General features: G+C 37.9%; 1 protein-coding gene across 14 annotated transcripts in view; it reads left to right on the top strand.

Moving 5' to 3' along the window:
- Positions 1-24,809, top strand: part of RALGAPA1 (Ral GTPase activating protein catalytic subunit alpha 1) — a 132,790-nt gene that overhangs the window by 58,214 nt on the left and 49,767 nt on the right. For all 14 annotated transcript variants that reach the window (XM_040599625.1, XM_040599623.1, XM_040599621.1 and 11 more), the window contains 11 exons: positions 1,422-1,615; positions 1,740-1,838; positions 1,951-2,106; positions 3,544-3,672; positions 4,632-4,757; positions 5,985-6,043; positions 9,277-9,385; positions 15,953-16,063; positions 17,023-17,091; positions 18,904-19,038; positions 19,777-19,960. In XM_040599625.1, the coding sequence (XP_040455559.1) occupies positions 1,422-1,615; positions 1,740-1,838; positions 1,951-2,106; positions 3,544-3,672; positions 4,632-4,757; positions 5,985-6,043; positions 9,277-9,385; positions 15,953-16,063; positions 17,023-17,091; positions 18,904-19,038; positions 19,777-19,960 (1,371 nt within the window). The remainder of the gene's footprint in view (positions 1-1,421; positions 1,616-1,739; positions 1,839-1,950; positions 2,107-3,543; positions 3,673-4,631; positions 4,758-5,984; positions 6,044-9,276; positions 9,386-15,952; positions 16,064-17,022; positions 17,092-18,903; positions 19,039-19,776; positions 19,961-24,809) is intronic.

The following is a 24,809-nucleotide window of genomic DNA, read 5'->3' as shown; positions in this document are numbered from 1 at the left end:
CACAGTTACACATTGTAAACAATCCTGTACAAGGCTATTTCGTCTGTGCTTTTAAAAATACTTAATTACAGTTATTTCCTTTAAAAGCAAACAAAAACCTTTTGCATTTTATCTTGCATTTTGTTGGAATTATTAGCAGTGAATTAATAGTCCACACATTTATCGTTATTCTTTTTGATGCTTGGAATTACGGCAGCTTAACCTAGTATGTGGCCCCGCCACGGACTGTTTCATCATTGATGGACAAATACTAAGACATAATTTTAAAGCAATGTTATAACTTCTTCTTGGAAGTTTAGTTCTTTTCCCTTTCATATTTAAACAAATTTACAATTACTTCTGCTATCTTAGCTATTGAATTGTAGAATACATTCACTTTGTAAATACAAAGTTCACATTTCTTTCTTACTTGGTCTTACGGAAAGAAAAGAGTTTCTGATGTATATTTGAGACTCTTTTCCTTTAAGTAGCCTACTGATAGACAGAAATATCATCATTTTGCTTTGTACTTTGAAATCTTTAGCCTAGCAACCATTAGTGTCTCTACCACAGTGGTCCAGATGCTCAAAAGAAGAGGCTATATGATTAGGCTGAATTCAGATTTAATTTTGATTTTGTGGGAACTGTGAGATTTTCAGAAGATCTCAGCAAATTGTGGTGTTGAGGTGTTTTGAAAATCCATCTGAGAGGGGCAGAAAGGAGATTCTGGGTGCCTGCTGCTTTAAAACTGGCTTGTTAGCTAGTTTTATGTGATTGTTTTTGTAAGCTGAGTAGAATTTAGCCATTGTAATCTATCAGAGTTTTCTTTGTATGGACAAACTAGATTAACTGTCTTTCACCTTAAAAAGAACGTTCATCCATATAACACTGATGTGTAGAGAGAGCTAGGTGAGAGTTAAGCTGTGGTGCTGGGTTACTGAGTGATGCCTCTCCACATACATCAATTTACTGCTTAAAGAACAGTAGCCAGAGACAAGTTTACTCTCACCTTTCTCTTCAATTTGCAATAAAATCCGCTTTCTGTTTTATTGGGAAAAATGTAAAGTTGTAATGTAATTTTACTTGGAAGCAGACAAGTGTAGTTCTGGAGATTGACTCCAAAGAATGTAAGACAGCACTTACAAAAGGAGCAGCCTTACTAGGTCCGTCAGATCCGTGTTAGGGCTCCAGTAGAGACCTCAAATGTTACCAGTGGAAAGGACATAAGAAACAAGGCGATTCTTCCTCTACCAAGTTTGATAGCGGACATATTGTTAAACATATCCAGCATTGAGGTGGCTGAATGGGTAAGGAGTATCTTACTCTGAAAGCCTGATCTTTTTTTTTCTTTTTATTTTAAGAAAACTATGTATATAATAGTTATATCAGGAGATATATTTCCGGAGAGGTGAGTCTCACTATACTTTTTTCTTCCATTACAGAAACTAGTGAATTCCCCTCAGAATGTTGTAGCGTGATGGCTGGGGGAACGCTTACAGGGTGGCATGCAGATGTTGCAACTGTGATGTGGAGGCGAATGCTAGGAATTTTGGGAGATGTCAACAGCATCATGGATCCAGAGATTCATGCCCAGGTTTTTGATTACCTGTGTGAACTGTGGCAGAATCTGGCCAAGGTAAAAGAACTGAACCTTTCCTCCAACCTAATCTGATAGGGCAGGATTTTCAGAAGGAGAAAAACACCACCATATATATTTCCCTTAAAATTTTGTCTTTTTGTTTTGTTTTTAATAATTGCAGATAAGAGACAATCTTGGTATTTCAACAGATAACCTAACTTCACCATCTCCACCAGTTTTAATTCCACCACTGAGAATTCTAACGCCATGGCTATTCAAGGTAAATACGAGAACTAAGCAGTGAAACAGAAATAAAAGTTCATGTGGGTGTAGAACAGTGTTTAATGTGTTTCTTTGATTTATGAATAATAAATATCATTCTAAAACTGTAGGCAACAATGCTGACTGACAAATACAAACAAGGAAAGCTACATGCTTATAAACTCATTTGTAAGACAATGAAGCGAAGACAAGATGTTTCTCCAAACAGGGATTTTTTAACTCATTTCTACAATATAATGCACTGTGGACTTCTTCATGTTGATCAAGTAAGTTTAATTACAGAATTCAGGTTAATGTAAGTATTGCAACTAAAAATAAAATAGTTTTATCAAAAATACTGAATGGATTTTCAGCTAAGTAGTTTAACTTTGTCTTTGAAAATGTTATGTGACTGATACTCTTTCTAAACTTTGATAAATGGCCCTATTGTTCTTGGTTGTAATCAGAAATGCTTTTTTGTAGTCGATTTGAAGCAAATATAAGGGCAGAAAAGTGTACTCTTTCATTTTTCACTGATTGTATGTTACAGACTGGAGCATGCAAGAAAGAGGAGGAAGCAGATCTCTCTAAGGTCTGCCGTCCTTCTTACTTGCTCTCTGGTGCAACAGTTTAGCTAGTGGGAAAGTAAATTGTGCTCACTATATTGGAATAGTTTATTTCTACAGCAAGTATAGGAACCAGCAAAGACATACAGAGTGCATCTAATTATTGGGAGTAGATCTTTTTCATAGGTTTTAATGTGAACAAGTCTGAAAGTATCACATGGCTTAAACACTTTTTAAAGCCTTGCATCAGAAGTGTTTTAAAAAGTTGGTTCTGTGAACTTTTTTGAGGAGCGGTTAGAGGCATAGGGAGATCAAAAGTTCAATCAACCCTGTTTTCATTAACTGGGCAAAATAGAACTAGTCCAGAATTATTCCACAGACAGCTATGGGTAGGGTGGATTGCCAGCTTCTGTTGTCTTAGCAACCAATTTACGCTGCTTTTCTTGCTGGATTGCAAATCTTCCATTTAGTTGGATATCACTACTACTGAAGAATTATTCAAAGGAGGAAAAGAGTTATATTTTTTGTCTATCTGTGAACTTGGGATGGCTTTTAATAATTAAAACATTTTATACTTTTTCCAGTACTTTTGAAAAAATTGCATCATGTAGGTTAATTTTAATAACTTCCTCACTAAGTCTAGAAGAACATAATATGCTGTGTTGAATAACTACTGTGTATCAGAAATGTTATAAAACAATTATAATTCTTTCTTTATATTTGGTTCCATATGGATGTATATAAAAGGCTAATGCCTTTTTTAAAGTTATAGTCAGGTGATACTTGTCAGAGAGGATTACGCATGTCATTGAGAAGGTGGTCATCTCACTATATCTCTTCTGTACATATTTAAATGAATGGTTAATAATTTATAGAAATCTTAAAAGCTAAATGTAAATTAATATAAGGTGTGACCTCATACAGTAGTGTCCAAGTTTAAATTGATAATAAAGTATACCACAGTTTACTTGTATTAATATAGGAGTATACTTAAGACATTTATTATGCAACTTTTTGCTCAGTAATGAGTGTCTTAATTGCCACAATGGATTTGCTTTCTTGTGTTTTTACTTTCTACCTTTGGTAAATACCCGCCTCTTTTTCATTCGTTGTTTGCCTTGTTGATACTCTTCCTTTTTTCCCTTTTCCTTCTGCAAGGATATTGTTAATACAATCATCAAGCACTGCTCTCCTCAGTTTTTTTCACTTGGTTTGCCTGGTGCCACTATGCTTATTATGGATTTCATTGTAGCAGCGGGAAGAGTGGCTGCTTCTTCTTTCCTCAACGTAAGTATTCATTAGTTAATTCTTATTTATGTGCAAGTGGGAAGGATTTGGGAGAGAACTGAGCAGTATTTTTCCTTGGCTAGGGTGTTAACTTGACCCCAGCATTTAATGTAATGGTTAGCAAATACAGATAAGAGTCAGTGGTTTATTCTAGAACAGTACACATGCAAGTCCTCTCCAGAAAATACACGAAGAATGCAAATATTGTCATTGGAGCCGAGAATCTTCTTTTACTTCAGAGGTCTTGGAATTGTGTCTGCCATTTATCTGTGCTTTAAGATGTTTTAAAATAAATGTCCATTTTGACTGTACCTTCGCTATGCAATGACTTTGATGATCTGGCTTGAGAACTCAAATCTGCTAGTGTTTGCGCTGTTTGGATGTATTTCTGATATTGTTACCCAGGCAACTTCAGTCTCGAATAGTAATACTGATATGATTACCTAGGTGCTGTTGGCCTTGCATGGCTGTACTCTCTCTTAAAGCTCCCCAATACTCCCCTCCAATTGTCTGTGAGTTTTGACTGTTTCTCACATAATTCCCCCTTCAACCAGCTATGAAATCCAGCCGCCCTCAAGGTACTACCTGAAGCCTCTGTCAGCTTCTTCTATCATTACCTGTCATGTCCAGCGATGCCTCATGCCATGTCCAGCAGTTTTCTCCATCCCCATCCCCATTCAATTAGCTGACCCTAAGACCCAAACCTAGTTAGCAGCTCAGTCATTTGTCTTTAATCCTAACAATTCCTCTGCTTCCTTTGACCATCTTGGAAAATGGGAGCATGTGGTGTGCATGAATAGCAATCCGTGGGGGCGTGGTCTTGGATAGCCGAGCTCTACAGAATTTGCAAAAGAGAAAAGAAATAGCTGTGTAGTTTCAGCTGTCGTTCTCTTTTAAGAAATGCCAGCTTCCTGATTGCAGTACGAGTATGTATTTCTCCCCGCCTTTTTTTCTTTTAGGCACCAAGAGTTGAAGCACAAGTTCTTTTAGGATCTCTAGTCTGTTTCCCAAATTTATATCATGAACTACCAGCTCTTCACCCAAACATTCCTGACATTGCAGTGTCTCAGTTTACAGATGTTAAGGTAGGAATTTTAAGAGTATTTGGATGGTATTCAGATACCAAATACATGTTGAATATGTTTTTCCAGGAAACACTAACTAAAATTCTAATATTCTAAAAATTTTCAGAAATAATTTCAAATAGATACCAAAGCTCAAGTTCCCATAAAATCTTGTCAAACTTTATACTACTAAACGTACTTTATAATTTTTATTAACTTAGTAATAAACTGCGTTTGTGTGTTTGTAAAAGGAAATGATGTGTTACCTCAACTCTTCAAGCCTACTCTCATTAGGGCTATTTGCAGGTCTCAGATCTAATCAGCTGAGATGAGAAGATTGAGAGGTTCGAGATATGTTATTTAATTTATTAAGAATTCACAACTGCTGAAATCTGCCTGTGTTCCTGGGGGCTTTAGAAAACCTCTGAACATCAGTATGTTCTTTTAGACAAAAAACAAAAGGAGACCTTACCCTCTCCATCGTAACACAGAGTTGGGTAGTGTGCCAGTGTACTGGAACTGGGCAGAGCTCAGTCCGTGTGTTTAGTTGCTGTATGTTTGTCAGGTATGATTACTATTTCTAAGAAAGGCTCTCGGTAAGTTTCCAAACTGTTCCTTTTAAGAGAGAGATGATGGCTTGGAAGCTGCTTTATACCTTGCTCCCTTTAGGCGACTGATTTTGAGTTCCTTCTTTCTCATTCCTATTATATAATGGCTGTTTACTTGAGCTTTATCGAGAACAACCTACAGCTTTAGGGACACTTCGCTGCAGCTGAGTCAAAATTCTTGACATCATTCTTAAGGCACTGTAGTTGCTTGTTCTGCAGCTACTTCCAAAGTCTTTTAAAATGAAAATTATTTTGAAAAAATGCTTGTTTAAACCTCAAAGTAATAGATTTTTTTTCTGTAATACCCTTCAGTGCTATTCACAGAAGCTAGCTTTAGGGAGTCCTTTGTTACAGGGGTTTTTTTACCCTTGATATTTTATGGAAAATTATCGTCAAGAGTTGAATAAATGGTTAATCAGCAGAAATCAGGATAGTAACCTGTGGGTTATTCTTGGGGTAGCACAATAATGAACATCTGGGGCAGACTAGAAGTTTGGAGTAGTAGTAAGCAAACAACCTGACCGCAAACCTAGAGACTCAGCTAGGCAACGTGCCTGTGTGTGCTATAATAAAATTCTAATTTTCTGATGCTTCATGTGATGGAGTTACTGGTAAATGAGTATTTTCCTCTTTGTTTTAGGAACTCATAATTAAAACCGTGTTAAGTTCAGCAAGAGAGGAACCATCTGGTCCTGCACGGTAAGTCATACAAAAAGAAGCTGCTAAATTAATAGATACGTTTCTTCATTAAACTCTTTTGAGGTGGATATATTAGAAAGCTTAGAGTAAAAGTTTATATGTATTTTATTCATGGTTTTCTTCACCACTGTCAAAACTGTGGTTCACTGTGTGAATTCAAAATTGTTTGTAAACAGAGATTTTAAAATAATAGACATGTTCTGTCAGACCAAATGCTGGTCCAGCCCAGTATCCTTTATCTGATAGTGGCTGATAGGAAAGAGTGTCAATATAGGTAAGAGTACAAGCTGTGTGCTTTCCCAGCCTACCCTGGTGTTCAGCTCAGGGATTTTCTGTACGAGAGGCATCTTTTCCTTTGATTAAGGACAAGATTATTTATGAGGGAGGTACGGTTATCTTGTATTAGACCACATGATTTAATTTGAAAAACAGAAATAATGCAAGTTACATGAGCCTTTCTTTACGGTATGGAAAAGAAGCAGAAAATACTGAGCTTAGCATTAAACTGAGAATGATTGCACTGATGCTTAAACCTAAGCATCTTCATCGAATCGAGAACTTCAGAGAAGATGGATACCAGTTTTGTTTTCTGTTCCTTAATTTTCTTAGGATTTTGTTCCTCCTTACCCATCCCCAGAGGCTTCGTTACGGAGTCCAGCATATGGGATTGGAACAGGAATCTATAATGCCTACCAAGGAAGAGCACATTTGTGTGCCATTGTATTTGAGTGGAGTGTTTATATATGCTCAACTAATATATGGTCACTTGTTAATGCAAAATACATTCCTGAAAAATGTTACTGGAAAGGTCAATTCATTGAAACTTTAAACATTTTGCTGGAAAACCAAAAGCAGTTTTCATCAGCCCACTTACCTGTTCTTCACTTAAGCTGGTAATATCACTCAACACAGGCAAAGGAGGAATTTTCTGACATCATTTTAATTTCATTTTTCATGTTTTTTTACAAAACTTCAGTCTAAAAATCATAACACTCTCCATTTTGCTTTGAATAAGGTGGTTTAAGTCAAGTTGGTTCAGAATATTATTATTGATCCCGTGGCACTGAAGTACGCAGTATTGTCATTTTCAGTTCTGGCAGTGTGGCTGGAAAGAAGGGAACATGGTGCATGTCCCCATATCCTCTCTGGCTGTGAGGGTGCATACAGAGGAGCAGAGGCACATGTGCATGCCCAGCCTTTCAGAAAGCTGTTACACTGCCCCCAAAATGCAAAGTCTGACCACTGTGGGTAACAGCATTAAATGAAGATTAAAAAAGAATAGACTCCCAGCATCTCCTTGGGTTACCTGTGCCCTTCTCCTTCTGGGAGATGAAAGGGTACGTCCTCATTGCAGGGATAATGATGTTGCCACAGCTCCTGAAGCTTGACTGCCTTACTCCTCAGTGGCAGTTTATCCACTGTCTTTTTTGGTAATAACTTCTCTGATACCATCTGCTTCACAGCAGTACAGAGTTCACCTGGGTTACTATCAGAGGTCCTATTTAGGATCTGCATTACAGTTTTGCAGCATCGGCTTAGCCACTAGTAGAGGCTTAATTGCCTTTGCAGTTTCTTAGGGGAGAACTTTGATTTCTTGAACTTCGTAGCTTTGTGTATCTCCAGCAAGTCTGAGTGCTGTTACTGTTATAAGCTATAAATCTCTGTTCCTTATCTCTTCCACAGAGGCTCAATGTTTTGTGTTTCATTAAATACTTGACCCAACTGAGCTTCAGGGAAGTCAGTTATCTGAAGTATGTTCTACTCTCTGATCTCCATCTACAAAAATTAATAACTGTATTAATCAAATACCTCTCCTGCTGCTGACAGTCTGAAAAAGAAGTGATAGGTTGGTGAACTCAGTGTTCATCTCTTCTGCTTGTGCTGTTAAGGCTGTGATACTTAAATAACAACACTGTAGCCACGTAACTACACAGTTTTTCAGAGACTATTCTGAATAGTGATTACAAAACGGGTGTTCTTAGTAGAAACCTCACAGACTGCTGGATATTTTGCATATCAGTATGTCATCAGATGTGGAATGTTTCTCAGTAGCATCAAGGAAACTTCGAATAGCAGCACAGACTTAGAGCTGTCTACTCTTCTATGTACTAAAGGTTTGGTTTCTGAGTCACCTGGCACAAACTGTCTACATTTATTGTTAAATCCATGCTAGGCTCTTTGTTTTGTTTTGTTTTGGTTTGGTTTTTTTTTGTTCAAAAAAGATTGAAACGCATAAGGAAATAGCGGAAGTGTAGATTACTCGCCCCTGCTGCAAGACTGGAGTGTTTAAAATGTTCCTGGCAATACCTTGCCTAAATGGTCCTGAAAATTTAAGTTAAAAAAATCTTAGGTAGACTGTTCCTGTACTTCTCTAATTTTTACGGTCAGATTGGGTTTATGACCAATATGTAGGAAAAATCTTTTCTACTGCAAATTAAACTCTTCAGTGGCTTACTGCATGTCATAAGATTTCTTACCATTTCCTTCCTTAATTGTGATCTAGACTCAGTACACCCTTCAACTTTTCCTCCATATGCAATATTTCCCAAAGCTGTTTATTACTTTTGTCACTTTTTTCCTAGACTTCCTCAAGCTTGTCTTTATTCTTAAATTGTATTAATCAAAATGTAATGGAGGTGGTCTTGCAACTGAGATTTCAGCAGGGACAATGAACAAATCAGGGTGGTTTGACATCTTATTTACATTATCATGTAGAATTAATTCCAAGATGCATTTTTGCTACTTGTTAGCAGTTTCACGATTCTGTGTAGCTTTAAAATCTTATCTGTGAACAAGTAACATTCCCCCCTCTTGTTTCTGTGTCCCAGAAGTTCTAAACAAATATGAGGAAACTCTCGTGCTGGAGAGCAGGAGCCTCTCACTGCAGTTTTTACTTTGTCTTAAGAAAATATTTATGGATTTCCCGTACATTAATTTTTGGTAGTGTTTTTAATCCAAAAAGCACATAATGGTGCAGGAGTTCTTGATGTCTTTTGGATTTTTCAGTTGCTCAGAAGGGTGCTGCTTCTGTCCTTTCCTGTGCCCTCACCAGGATACTTGGGATTTCTTGCTCATTTTCAAGTGTTACAGCATTATAAAGGTTTCTGTGTAGTTCTTTTTGGAATATTAAAAATATATAAGTTAGACTTTAGCAAGACATGTAATGAATTGTAAAAATTGCACATTCTTCTAGCATGTTTCTCAACAACTTGTCCTCCAACATTGTTTTACAGATGCGTTGCTCTTTGCAGCCTTGGTATTTGGATCTGTGAGGAGCTAGTTCATGAATCACATCATCCCCAGATCAAGGAAGCATTGAATGTGATTTGTGTTTCTTTAAAGGTGGGAGACTAACACTTTTACAATGTATTACTGTCTTTATCTGTAAAGATACTTTATCTTTCCAAAGTCATGATAACATTTTAGCATCCTTACTTCACAGTTTCATTGTCATTTCTTACAAAAGGCTGAATTAAATTTAATTGATGAATCTCTTAACTCTGTGAAAAGAAATCTGTACCCTTTCAGTTTGGAGGAAATGGTGTGTTTGGAGTAAACGGCATGTTGGGAAGTAAAACAGTGTATCTCTATCTTGATACCTATCATTAGCCACTTCACTCTGACCTTTACCCTTTGAAGCATAATAGTTTGTCCATCACCCTTTTTTTCATTAATAATCCTTGCAATTCGGGTTTCAGCAAAACCACTACTGTCTTTGCCCAACTTTGTCCAGCTATACCCCTTCCCACATCCTGGACCCAAGGTTCCAGCAGGGTTTTCTGCATCTATTTGTAGTTAGGTCTAGGAGCCTGTGGTAGATTAACCTTAAGTAAGAGCCAAACTCCCACCCAGCTGCTCACTCACTCCCCTTCCTCAACAGGACAGGGGGACAAAACAGTGAAAAATCTTGTGGGTCAAGATCAAGACAGGAGATTGCTTACCAGCTACCATCACGGGCAAAACAGATTTGACTTGGGGAAATCAGTTTATTTTATTGCCAGTCAAAATAATTTAGGGACTGAGAAACAAAGACAAAATTTGAAACACCTCCTCTTTTCTCAGACTCGGCTGCAGTCATCGTTCTCAACTTCTCTGTCTCCCCTTGCCTCTTTCAGGGAGTGCAGAGGGCATGGGCAATAGGAGTTATGGTCAGTCCATTACGGTTCCTGTCTGCTGCTCCTTCCTCCCTGTTTCAGTGTACGTCCCTCCACTGGTTGCAGTCCTCCAGGATAAGCCTGCTCCAGTATGGGCTGTCTGTGGACTGCACTTCCCTCAGGAAATGCCCAGTGCTGCAGTGTGGGGTACTCCACGGCTGCAGTGTGGATTTCTCCTCCAGCATGGTCTTTTCCTTAGGCTCCAGGGGAATCTCTGCCTCAGCACCTGGAGCACCTCCTCCCCCTCCTCTTCCTCTGACCTCCATGTGCGCCTGCTGCTTCTCATTCCTTCTTTTTTTCATTCTCTGCCTGTGTGGCATTTTTGCCCTTTTTTAAATTAAATATGTTTTCACAAAGGTGCCACACACTCAGCAGATGGGCTCAGCTGTGTCCTTTGGTGGGCCCACTGCAGAGACCTCCCCCGTAGCCCCTCCATTACCGAGACCTTGCTGTGTCCACCCAGTACAGATCCATACAAAGACTCTGGAGTACAAAAGTGTTGGAGACTTTCCTTCTCCAGCATTTGTGTCTTCTGCCTAGGCTAGCCGTGGATGACAAGGTAAGTTACATTCCTCACTAATTGGCATTCCCCAGCCCTGATTAATAGTACTTTTAAAGCCTCCGTGGGACATTCTCCTGATATTGCAAAAGGGAAAGGCCAGGGTAGAGAGGAAACAAGAAGGGATCCCAGTTTGGGGGGCCATCTGCCATCATATGCAAAACGTCTGTCCCAAGCCAAGTGGCTGCCTTGTACTTTTTGGCTACCAGCCTGAGTGCAGCATCCAGTGTAAGAGCAGGGGACAGGAAAGAAAATGGGAAGGTGACAAATGCAAAGGCCAAGCAGTTTCCCAAAGCTTCTCATGCTTTTTGCTCGCCTGCCCTCTTGCCCCCACCAACCAAATCCCGTTATCCTCATTACATTCTATGCCTGTTCACTTCTGTGTTGGAGAGACACGGCATTATGCAGCATCGCTTCTCGGCCCTGGTTAGGCACTGAGAGAGAGATGTAGAGTACCTGTTCTGCATGCGTGGAAGCACTGGAGGATGTTTGATTTCCTGTGGCAAAGTGCTTTTCTGTGCTCATTCTGGGACGTGATTCAGGCCAGTACCTGTTTGAAAAAATCTGAATCCAAGGGTGAGTCAAGAGTTGGCATCAAGGTTTATGTGAATAAACTACCTGTTGCAAGGGAATTATGAGAACTCTAATGTTGGTGAGAAGTAAAGAGCGCCTGTTTTTATAGCTATCATTAGAATTTATTTTGCGTTTTTTATGAAGCATGCTGCAACACTCAATAATTTAGTTTTTCAGAACTATTTAACTTTTCCTTTTTAATGGGCGCGGTGAGTTGGCCCCAACTAGCAGCCAGACTCTCACTCAACTGCTTCTTCAGTCCTGCATCCCCAGCACCCCCAGCAGGGGAGGGGGGAACATACGAAGAACAGCAGTTGGGTCCCTGGCCCCTTCCCACTGAAGCCACCCACCCAGCCCCCCGCTACCAAAACCTTCCCACCTACACCAATACAGGTTCTGAAACTTGGTTTGTAAGGTAGAGCTTTACAGTCTCCGGTAGTCACCATGCAATTCTATATAAACACCTTCACTCTTATGTTCTTGAAATCTGTGATGATTGACTGTTTTTGTATTTGCTGGTTTGATTGAAACTGTTAAACCTAACTAGTATGCACAGAGGTTCTCACCTGGGAATGCAGCTTACTCAGATACAGCTGGTTCATCGTGGTGCAGTGCCTGTAAGATGCTTCTGACTAGATTTTCTGCATTTGTCTGCCTGCCTTTTTGTGAATGATAGTTTTGACTATGCTGAATCGAGTCACACTGGATTTCAGCTCTGGTCATGAGATTTTATATTGGTGGTAGTATATCAATAGTATATTCCTTGCATCATCTGTGTTAAAAAGCTGCACTTACTTGGCTTTTTTTTTCTCCTTGATGAGTGTTTTTGTCTTCCTATGTTTTGCAGATCTTTTTCATATTTGTTCTTATTTTATGGAGCAATCAGAATATTAGTAAAAACATACTTTATAGCATTTTGCAATGTTCTTGAACAGTATCTTCAACTTTTTAAATATTTCTCAGTTTATTTTCAGAATCTTTTAACATGTTCTTTGTTTACATCAAAATTCAATGAACAGTAGTCTTTCTGTATATACATATTGATAAAAATCAGGGTGTACACCTGTTGTACGTGGTTTCTGTCAGATGTTGGGGACTAACTATGCTTTTCTTTTCAGCAATGGGGATCTGTAAAGTATCTTAGCAAATCAGCTGATCACATCCTGTGAAGCAGGATTTGAGTCTATGTCTAAAATCAGCTTCAGGGCTTTTAGTATTAGACTCTAAATTGCAATTTCCTGTTTTGCAAAATCACATTCATCCTTTGCAGCCTCACAAATACTCTTGCTTTTTAATATCCCTTAACTAGTGCATTTTATCAAGTTCCTGTACAAGTTTGGTATTAGGCAAATTATGTTGTTTTTTTCTTCTTCAATTTATCGTAACTATTTTAATCCTGACATTCATTGTGACTTCTCTTATTTTTCTTTGACGTATTTATTAAATCAATTATTTGTATTTCAATTATTAAATGTAAATTACTTCTTGAATGAGAAAACAAAGTTTTTTATATTTCTCTTTTGCTTTGCTTTGTGTTGGCAAGAGCATCCAGAGTATGTTGGCTTTTCTGCTGTTCTGAGCAGCGGTATACATTGACAATCGAGTTTAATCGTGAAATGAAAAGTTCGTAAATATATCATGGGAGAAACAGTTAGCTCTAATTTGTTACCTAAGCAATCTCCTGGCTTCCAAGCAGTTGGAGATTTGAACTCCCAGAATGGATTATTTTCTTATTTTCAGGAGAAATGAATGGATAGGGAGCTATAGTCCTAATCCAATTTACTGATAAGTACAACTGAGCAACTAACATTTAGTAGAAATGTTAGCAACAATTATATGCCTATTTCTGAAATACAGAAGCGTATTCAGAACTGTGGTCCAGCAGCTCACTTGGAATATAACTGGGATGTCTCCCAGCGGCATGTGATACCACCATGTCTGTGTTAACCTCTGCTAAAGGCTGAGCAGAAAGGTTCCTAACCTGCCATCCAGACCCCTGCATCTCACGATTATGTTATGCTCCTCTCAAAAACGCTGCAGGTACATCACAAAATTGTGTTGTGCGGGCTTGGTTGGATGACTGCTAAGCAGGTTATTTGCAGGCATGGACAGGGTTAAACTGCTAATGTAACATCTAGAAAGCAGCTGACCCTTGCAAAGATGAACGGTATGGTAAGGCTACCTTTCGGAGAAAACCCCTGAGAGTTAGGTGCCAGGCAAAGTGCCAGTTCATTCAAAGCTTGATTTTTGTTTTCCCATCAAGTGACTTTTAAAAAATTATGTCCACAGTTACACTACTACGTTTAAAATACTGCAGTAGTGAATTCTTATTCTTTATAACAATCAGCAGTTTCCAGAGATAGAGAACGGTGGGCAAAATGTAGCATCGCACAGCTGCCTTTGTGCCACCTCTGAAGGCTCTTGGAAAAGAAGCCTCCAGACCTTTTTCTCAGGTAATTTTTTCTTAAAATCAGTGATCTGGATACTCCATATTAAGCTACTCTAGTTTGGCCGTCCCTTTTGTCCTCTCCAGTGACTTTGGGGTTTTCCTGCAGGCCTGTAAGGATGAAGGATATTTCCAGCAATCTGGATTTGATCTCAAGTTCTATAATCAAATTGTTATGCTTTCAGTTTTATTTAATTATTTTTTTTTGGTTGTCACTCAAGCTTGAACATTAGAATCTGTACCCTGCTTACTGTGCTCTTACAGGGTACTTTCCACAGCATGAAGAGAGGCTGTCTCATGAGGGATAAAAAATACCGGTGTTCTTGTCACAAGTTCTGGGAAGACTTGCAGATGTGAGATGTCTGCCGTGTTTTAGTGAAAAGCTGACAACAACGTGAAACCATCCACTGAGAAACAGGGAAAGTCAGAACAAGGATTTACCCTGTGCACTCTGGTTTCTGGCTCTGTGGCTGGCTTACAAGAGCCAGTCATAGTCTTTCTTTATGCTCACGTAGTTACCACAAATAAAAAATGTTAATTAAAGCTTTGAACTTCATCATTTTCCATACGCTTGTACCTTCTCAAGACCTTAAACCTAAAAATTGATAGCACTGCTTTGATAAGAGCTGGGGCCCAGGACAGAGTTTTCTTCCAGCGTATTTTCCATATGTTAATTTTTGCCATTCAAAAATTTTATTCTGAAATCCTGAATTTTCACCTCAGGCTTCATTCCCTAGGTATTTCAGCTTTCTTAAAGCTTTTTCTTCCTTTTTTTTTTTTTTTCTTTTTTTTTTTTTTTTTTTTTTTAAGGTTTGTGGGATACACCCTTCCCTGAAAGGTTAATAGAACTGGACTGAGTAAGAAAACAGTCTAAGAAGCCAAGAATTTAAATTTAAGTATTTTTGCAACATAGTACCTTTTTCTGAGTTTAGAGGTAGGTGGCCACCTTGCAGCACACACCTGTGAGAGCTTCACTGCCATTAAAAAATGTAAATTACTTTTTTGTTCTTCTAATAATGCAGAAATTCTGATGACACTCATCTTCATTGGAGAAATAGAACAGGATTTGTCATGATTAAAGCGTGAATTACCTAATTGTTTTCCGAGTGATTTGAGGTTCATCAGCATTATCATTTGGAGTACTTGTCTTCAGTAAAGACAGAGTATTTTGTTGAATAAGAATGTATTTTAAATCCTTCCCTTGGGGCTGTTGCTTGTTGTTTCTTCTTCTGCGTGGTTTGTACTGTTTTCTGAAGTCTGTAGTTTTGCTGTGCTAATAACCGTCTTGCTCAAATTTGTCTTTAGCTCGGATTTGTAGGATTTTCATGTCCTAGATGAGTAAAATTCACTTGTAAAATTTGCTTGTAGAATGCACTTTGTGTTTGTTATTTGGTGCACAGCTTAATGTTTTAAAACAAGTGCAGTGAAGGAAGAAGCCACAATTATATCATATACAATAACAATTTAAGGAAACATCCCTGTCTCTTCATTTCATTGTTTTCCTGCTTAGGCGTATAGGGCAGTGTGTGCATCCACTGCCAAGGCTGGGGACTAATTGTACAAATGCATTGCCTTCTGCTGTGACCGGCACAGTGAGTTAAACATTTTGGTAACTGCTGAAGGCAGGCTGCAGTGCAGCACTATCCTCCTGCCTTGAAGAGTTAACAGAGGGAAGCGGAGTAAGCACAGAACCTGAGGTGCATTGCTGTACACCAGCAAATTAACAGAACAGGTAGCCTCACTGTTGGTGCTATATCCTGCATTTTTGGTATGCAGCTGTTCACCTGCCTTGGTTCTCAACAAAGACTTCTGATTTCAGAACTGGATCCTTGTTTTTGTGCAGTGATGCATTAATAGCAATATTCATTAAGGTAATAATAAATTAATTTTTTCTTCCTGGCTTCACGAGACTGTACTAACCAGTCTGAAGTTAGTTAGGAAGCTCCTCTCGCTTTTCCCTCATTGTGTGTAACTCACTGATTGTCTATCCCAAACCTTTGGTGTTAGCTGCTAACGTTTGTTTATGACTATAAAATAATTCCCTTTAAATTTTGTAAAATTTAATTCTGTTCCTCTGGTAAATAGGTACATAAGAAATTCCTGACCACCTTATCACCTAATGTACTCTTACGTGAAACCACATAGTCATTGTTACTGTGCTGTGTTCTCTTTTCTAGTTTCCAAATAAAACAGTAGCCCAGGTAGCCTGCAGTATGCTGAACATGCTGATACATTATGTACATAGGCTTCAAGTGTATCAAGCTGATTCACCTTTAAGAATTATTCAAGTAAGTAATTTTTTAAAAATTGAAATTTTTAATTCCTTTAAGTGCAACAGTAGAATGTATTTTCCTGAAATTAAAATACCTGAATATTGACAAGTATGTTTCACAACACGTTGAATTAGTAAAAGCATGATGTTACTTAACATTAGCAATAGGGATTCACACCACACTTGATGACGCCAGTATTAACACGTATAATGCCTGTATCATGCTTATTTTTTCTTAGATACCACTATGTCATTATTTACATGAGAATGTTGTCAATAAAGTCCAAACTTCTAAAATTAAATATCTTCAAATATGTTTAAGTTTAGTGAGAAAGTGATTACTTAAAATAATCTGCAATTTTGTTTTGCATATCCATTAAGGAGTTTCAGTATAAAGCAAAAATAATTATTTTGGATACACTTTAAATAACAAGGAAGTAGACTATGGCCTCTGTGAGTATGAACTACAGAGAACAGACAGAGGTCTCCCAGGTAACTGAAAAGAAAATTGTGTAGTAGCTTCTTAAGAGGTATAGCAGGCATTTCTCTGCTCCTCTGCCGTCGTAGTGTTGATCAGGTAGGGACAGGGTGTTTACAGATTCTAGCAGTTCTAAGAACAACGGAGCTCAGATAGCCCCATACACAGACCCGTGTCAGGCTCCCTCCTGCACCTTACAAGTGTGTTGAATCAAGTTATCTTCCTGCTTGAATATCTGGAGTGGCTATGTAATGTCATTGTCCTTAATGCACCTATATCAGTCAAGCAGAACATATTCCTTCAATGTCACCTTTATGGGAAAAAAAACAACCCAACAAACCAAAACGGCAGCAGGGAATACTGTAATTTGTCTCAAAATAGCTTTAATAGAATATAATAGAATCAGTATTTTTATTGCATTTACCTGCCTAAAAAATTATTTTAAACTTAAATATTTAGATTATATTTTTAAAGAAACTATGCTATATTTCCCCCAGATTCTGATAGCAACTATTACACATCTGCTACCCAGTACAGAAGCGTCCTCTTATGAACAGGACAAGAGGGTAAATATTTTTAACTTCTTTTTATGTGTCAATTTAATTGCTAAGGTACATGATGTAACTGTTACAAAATTTAAGCTGTGTTTTAAAGCAGGAATTCAGCTCTTTAAGTATAAAGAGTATAGTCTTCCCAGAAATATAGCAATATTGTTTATGCAAGTGAATTTCTGAAGTATTTATGGAAAAATATATATTTTTTAAATTAATTGAGATGGATTGTTTTCAATAATTAGAAAGTCTTCTTTTTCCTTATTCTCGGTCAACTTAACATCGAAGTAACGTGGACTTTTCAAACTTGTCTTATAGTGAGAACATATTCTCAACTTGCAGAGAGTACATTACAAAATATTTATAAGGCTATGATTGTTTGCTCTTTCCATTGTCAGTACATTCTTAGGCAGGATAGCCAGTAATCTTCAGATGAATTTGGTTGTCATCATCCTTCAAAATGATTGCTATCTTTTTTTATTTTCAGGGGGCCTGAGTCCCCTAGCTAAGATGGGCTCTCTCTTCACCTGATACTCACAGTAGTACTTTCTGCCTCCTGAAAGCTGTGTCTCTTCTGAATTATTTGGCTTTGTTCTAGGACTGTGGGACTCGATGATTATTTAAACTTGGGCACTTTGGTGCAGTTGTCACTGGCAGCTCTGTTGTTCTGGGGTACCCATTCCCACCAGAGCTGGCATTCATCTGTTGCTCATTCTGGGCTCCAGAGCTCTGCTTTGCCTCTCCTCGATGTTTGCGAGAAGTCAGGGGCTGTTGCAGACTACAGTGGTATGCCAAGCTAGCCACCTTTCCACTTGAGGATGCTTCCTGTAATTTAAAAACTTTCCCCATGAACTAATGCTGATCATTGTATGTCAAATATCACATAAAAAATTGGCTTACCTAATTTGACAAACATAGTCCTAATCGGTTTCTTAAAAATTGGTTTAATATCAAAATACTCAGAGCCCTTCACTATTAGGTTTATTATACAGTGCCTCTGAGAGACAAACTTCTAGTGTTTTAGTGAAATGAGCTTGATGTTTATATGTGTTTTATTAGTAAATAAGTGGATTTTCTTTGAAAGAATTTTATTTAACTTGGGAAATACTCTAGGAAATCTTGCAGCTATTTATCTGCACGATTTCCTCTTCCACAGATAAGTTTTAAAAATCAGAAATAATTATTTGAAGCCAGTAAATTATTAATTTTTTGGTGTGCATGTGGGTTGTAATCTAATTCTGTTCTACAGTCTTTAAAAACATCCCCTAGAGGGAGTTGGTTCTTTTGCTGCCTGAGTAGCCTACAACACAGAAGGCAGTTGCATTTCTGTCAGATGATAGCTGGTGCTGCATAGCATTATTGGCATGTTGTGAAGGAAATTCTGTTATTTATAAAGCCTGAAATGCAGCTGGAATAGTTCAGTTTTGTGTAATCCTTGATTCACTTTGCAATGAGCTTTATGTGCAAAATGACGCGTCAGCCTTAATTTAGACCTGTGTAATTTGTCATTTTGAAAACAGCAGCCTACAAATCAGTTTTGAAAATCACAGGTATCTTCTTAAGCACAGCATCTGCTCACAGACTTACCATGATGAGAAACTGTTGTATGGTTGGTCTATGTTAAGTATCTCCGTAGCCAAAGTTTTTACTGATGCCATGGGTTTACTGATACAGTGGCTTCTACACAAGTGTGATCTGCCCTTATTGCAGAAGGTTGACTCTGCTGAACTGAAACAAGAAAGTAAAACAGAGAAGTAAAATACAGTGATAAATGTGAAGTAGCAGGTTCTGATTCAATTGATTTGTAATTGAAAATGTTTGTTCTAGTTGGTGGTTTCTTTACTTCTGTGCTTACTGGATTGGATAATGGCCTTGCCATTAAAGACCTTGCTGCAGCCTCTTCACACTACAGGAGCAGAAAACGATAAGACTGAAAGATCCGTTCTTAATTGTATATATAAGGTACATGTTTCTTTACTTGCTAAATGAGAATCGCTATGTATGGAGGTAGTCAGTTTTCGTGGAAATAAGGACAAGTTTTTGTAATCTGACCTCTATTCTACTGCTGAAATGTGGAGTGCTGCCTTAGTTCTTGTACAATTTACTGTAACTGCTTGATCTTTGATGTATTTGGAATTGTTGATTTTGGTTTACATTTTGTGATGTTTAACCAAGTCCCTTTTTGTGTGTCAGATCTATAGCAGGCGCTTGTGTTGCTGGAGACCAGCTATACGTTTAAGACAGGAGGATGTAGCTTTTATATACCAAGCAATATTATTCAGCAGTAAGCAAAGTAAAAAGCACCAAGTTGTAATTACTGTCTTTAGGGACACAGAACGAAGATAGGGCGGTGGGGTTTTTTTGCAAGGGAAAGGGATTAAAACCTCCAGCAGCTTAGACCTAGCATATGTAATTAAAGAAAATAGGAGATCTAAAAATAAAGGTAGCTTAGTGATTTGTTGTAAGTTTTGTTTCTTGTTGTTAAATTCCACTTCAGTGTAGATGCTGTTTTAACAATTTTCTTTGCAGACCAGTTTTTGTTTCTGAAAACATTAAGCATTTAAAATTTTCCAACATTTTATCCTGACTACCTTATTCTAACAGTTAAAAACCTTAAATAAAAATAAACTTCATTCCTTCTAAATCTTATCAAGTAGTAATTTCACTAGTTAATGTCATGAAATTCTGGTTTTGTTCTAGGTTCTGCATGGATGTGTCTATGGGTCTCAGTGTTTTAGCAACCCTAAATATTTTCCTCTAAGCCTTTCTGATTTGGCATGCGTGGATTATGATCCTTTTATGCATTTAGAAAGCTTGAAGGAACCAGAACCACTGCATTCTCCAGACTCGGAGAGGTCTTCTAAACTTCAGCCAGTCACTGAAGGTTTGTCAAATTGCCTAAATACATTTTCTTTCAAAAAGATTTTATCTTGGCTTCCAGTATTGAAGTGTTGGTCTAAAGCATGTTTGAAATTGTACCTAGACACTAGGTAAGACCATTAGTATGGAATGAGCTAACATAATTTTGAGCAATTACTGTTCGATTAACTGAAATAAGTATCTTCTGAATGACATGAAGATTGATTTGATATGGATGCTTCTGCACTCTATCAGCAAGAAGTGTTCAGTACTGCAACATGGATAAATGTTGCTTTTCATTTTACTTTCAGTAAACTAATTTTTTTTAATTTTGCTTCTTTTTCTAAGAATAATCTGGATTTTTTTCCTATGTGAGCTTTCAATATTGAAAGCTTTCTGTCAATTTTTTTAGTCTATCATGGTTTGTTGTTTGTGTTTACACTGTTTAAAACCACAGTTGTCTATAAAGAGAGGAATTTTCTTTCATCTGCTTAGAACCTAAAGAGACCCAGAAATTAACGTTTTCTTCACAACTTGAATATAAAAACAAAGAATCCAGAAACTAAGCTGCAGAGGAGTAGCATGTATTATGCAGTGTATCTGGTAAATATCAAATGGCTACACTGGGAAGAAAATTGAAAAAGATGAGATTAATACTGATACCAGAAACTGTGTAGTGCTATTCTCCTTCCATATTAAGTTGTTCCATTTAGGCTTCCTTAAAGGTATTAAGAATCAGATAAATGCAGCAGCTCTTTGTAGCAGCTGTGTGCTAACAGCAGGTGATTTTGTGGTCTGTAGTGACTACGTGCTGTTTTTTATGTAGAGAAAATGGCTAATCATTGTGCCCTTGTCTAAGGCATGCTTCATCATCCTCAAGTACTTTTTTGGCCAAAGAATTCTAAACATAGAGCTGTCCCCTAATAAGCTCAGTATTGGATTGAACAAGTCTGATTTGAGAACTATTGGCAGGAGGAGCTGTAATTATTAAATTTACTGAAGAATGAAGCAAGGTACTATAGTTGGCTTTTTGTCAAATGGCTGTGGTCTTATTAGTAAAAAGTAATCATCTGCTGGGTCAGAATGAAAGAGGCTTCGAAGGATTCATTCTGTCCTAATTACAGTCTCACCTATACATATTATGTAAAGCTAATATTTAAAGTATTTGCCAAAATTAACTTCCACTGCATGTTCTATTACAGTGTAGTGAATTGTAGTAGCTTTTTATGCCTGGCATCTTTTGTATTCTGTAATAATCTGTAATTATGGGTTAGCAGCAAATGCTGTGTGGCTTTTTTAATCTGACAATCTGAAAAGACAACCCTGAATAGATTTCTCTTTAAATGAATGTAGTTGTACAAAGCCTTAGCATCAATATCTTCATTTTGTATTTCCGCATGTGATCTGTTCTTTTATGATTTCTTGTAAAATTTCTAAATAAAACTAATTTCAGATGTTCCTTTTACCTCTACAGATAAGTTAAGGAAGGCTGATGTGTTTTTAAAGTTTCAGGGCTCTGGAATTGTAAGTCAGATCGTGATATTTAATTGGCAAACTACAGCATTAAAATGCAACCCTGGTCTTGCAACCTTGGCAGTTCTCGTCCACATTGCCAGGCAGAGAATAAAATTGGCAGTGCTTAACTGACTGCACAGCATCTGTTCTCCTTGGCATTGTTGGGGGAGTGAGAGGAGTAAAGTTAGTGGATAACAACCAGTCTGGGACTCCGTCAAGACGGGGGGGGGTCGGTTAGTACAACCTACCAGCAGAGCAGTATGCCAATGGATCAACCTCTTTTTTAGCAGAGTAAAAGTGCTATCGTGATATCTTTTTTGAAGGAGTGGAAATAGGCAGGACAGCAATTGTAGGGAAATGGGGAAGTTCTACGTAGACCAGGTGGGGATGGCTAGACTCTTTCCTTAGGTCACAAGCAAAGCTGAAAGTACTGAAGCGCCACAATTCTTAAGACAGTTCTTAAGGGTGCTTTTGATCAGTTTCATTGACATGCCCTGTTTTGCCTTAGGTAGTTCAAGGTCAAATCCATCACAAGTTTTATGGACGCTTAACCCCACAGTATGATGTGGTATGAGACCATGAGGAGATGGGCCTTTCAGTGCTCCAGCTGTGTAGTGGGGACAGGATCTGTTGAGGGGCAGGAGCAAGCCCTGCAGCAAGCGGCAGGGCAAAGATGCGTTAAATCCTCTGGGAACAGACAATGTGGGGAGAGGAGAGGACAGTTTCCCTCTCTGTTTCAGTAACTTTCCAAGTGCTGTCTCTCACAAGGCATCTGTTACAGCTGGGATTATCTGTGAAATTGTTTTTGTCTCCTCTCGAGGTTTCGGGTAAAGTGGTAGATTGCAATACAAGATACACAAAGAAGAATTTTGAAATTGACTTTTAAATATATTAAAGTCTTATATTTAAACCAGAATGAACTTTTAGCAGCTGACAATAAAGACATCAGTAGGAAGCTTTCTTTGCATCATCAGAACTTGCCGACAGCAAGTCTGTGGTGCCTTCATACATCTAAGGAACCACAGGGCTTGCCTGCATGAAGGCTGAGGAATTGTTCCTCTAGCTGGTATGGACAACAGCTTCCTTTAGCTACAGTACAGGCACACAGGTGCTGCCTGTGCTAACGGCATCTAAGCAGCCTGGTTTCAGTGTCACGCTGACAAGAGGTACGCTTTCTGCAAGGGCAGGGTACATTATAGCCATTCACTGTGCAGTCTAGCTAAGTGACTGTGTTGTGCCGTGATCTGCTTACCAGCTTCTGGGCTTTGACTTGTCATTACAGGACCATAAACGTATATGAGGGAGAAATGAAAGGGAACCTCTCCCTGAAAATTTTGTTGTTTATATTAAACGATGCAAACGTTTAGGGAAAAGTAAAACTGAGGGGGTTTTGTGACGCTGTTGCTGACAGGGAACCTGGTTATGTGAAAATATGTAGCATTAAACAAAAAGTTCTATACATCTTCTAATGTTAAGAGGTTGCAAAATCAAACTATTGAATAGTCTAATCATAAGGAAATAATATTTTATGGGCCTTTTTTTGCAATTATGGGCAAAAACATTGTGAAACCTGTTCTTCATAGATCACAGATCTGTTGCGATTGGAAGGTAGTAGTCGCATTGCATAGACACAGTGCTCTATCAATTGTTGATTTCATGAATTTCCCTCCATTTGTCATATTTCCTCAAACATTTTAAACCTTTTTGCATAGATCAATAATTTTTCCTAAGGTATTTCAATTTCTGAAGAAAAAAGTTTCCCCATCTTATGTTTAGTCTTAGCTTTCTTTTAAGAAATAGAAATACTTTTAAGGCTTTGCTGTTTGCCTTTTTCCTGAAAGGAGACAAGAAGTACACTTTTTAAAAAAACACTTTATACGTGGTACATCCAGATTAGCAGTTTGTGTTTTCTGAGGGGTCTTCTACAGATGGGTTCTCTGTAACTGCATCTTCTCTGTACCTGAAGTTTAAAATCAGAAAGGAGTGAGACTTCCATAAGTTAATGTAAAATACAGGTAGGTAAGCTAAACTGAACTCTTTTAGGCTTGCTCTAAATGTCATGGAGAAAGAGAAGAGTTTCTAGAGAGTGATTCATCCCTTCTCCGATTCAGGTTTCTAATGGAGGTGAATAGTCTACAGGTGCATCATTCTTTAGATAGCTAAAAGGGTGAGGAGAGTTAAATTCCAGTCTCAGTCATTACTTTTTCCTTCTGCTGCATAACTGTAGTTGCTTAGAAGCTGTTCAGCCAAAGTTGAATTAAAGGGTTAACAACACATCTTGAGGAAATTCAGGAATCCTCCATTCATGCCACTGATACAAATTAGTGGTGATGGACCTTCAGCCTTTCCACAAAAGGTAGTTTCAGGGACTGAGAAAAATAGCTAATCTAACATGCTTCCAGAAAATTACCGAGTGATCATGTACATGTATAAATTACATTGCCCAAGCAAAAGACCATATTATTGTAAAGAGAGCAGAGATGTGTTTACTCAGGAAGACAGGTTGATGAAGCAGCCAGCTACGCTGCTGTAACGTGTAATGATATGACTTAGTTTGTAGAATTGTGGTAAAGCTGTGATGGCTTGCGTTACCGTGTATTTTAATCTGCCCTCCAGAAACAAAGAGCATGGGTTAGATACTCATTTTAAAGAGTTCTAATGTATTGATTGTCCAGTTGGTCCTGATTGAGGAGATGTGCTTCTAGGAACAAATTATTAATATGTAAACTTCAAGTTGCAAATTTAATTTAAAATTGTCCTATTTTCAAAAAGCATTACTGAGTTTGGGGTATTGGGTTTTTTTGCTAAGGGAAACCATCACCAGAATCTGATTTGCTGTGTGCCAAAAATGCTTTGATTGCATTATTTTATTTCAACATAACCGATTACATGTTACATCTTACCATTTACTTTTCAGTATGCTTCTTTTCATATTTCTGATTTAAGTTTTCTGTGACATTTTTAGATCAACAGTACTGTATTCTAAGAGGAGACTCAAGTGAGGAGTACTGTGCTCATTTTATAAAGGAGGCAATGACAGATTTATATCCCAATTCTTTTATTTTTTTATTTTAATTCAAGAGCAAATTTTTCAGAGAAAAACTGTGGTGGGACTGGGAAGGGACCTTCCAAATTTAAATCTGATGTTCCACTCTTTGTATCACTGTATCACCTTTCTTTTCCATGTGTCCCTTTAGGCTCCTAAGAGAGTAAATTTATGCACGCAGGCACAATACAGCCATGGTCAGTTTTGAGATCTTTAGGGTTTGCCACCAAACAGTAATAGTAATAACTTTTAAGCTAACATGTCCCTCTGATCTCTTCATGTTTTTCTGCAGAACTTAATGGAAGGCATTTAA

The sequence above is a fragment of the Falco naumanni genome, chromosome 7 (genome assembly GCF_017639655.2).
Source record: "Falco naumanni isolate bFalNau1 chromosome 7, bFalNau1.pat, whole genome shotgun sequence".
NCBI lineage: Eukaryota > Metazoa > Chordata > Aves > Falconiformes > Falconidae > Falco > Falco naumanni.
The sequence above is the reverse complement of the archived record's forward strand: the minus strand, read 5'-3'. Positions and strand labels throughout refer to the sequence as shown.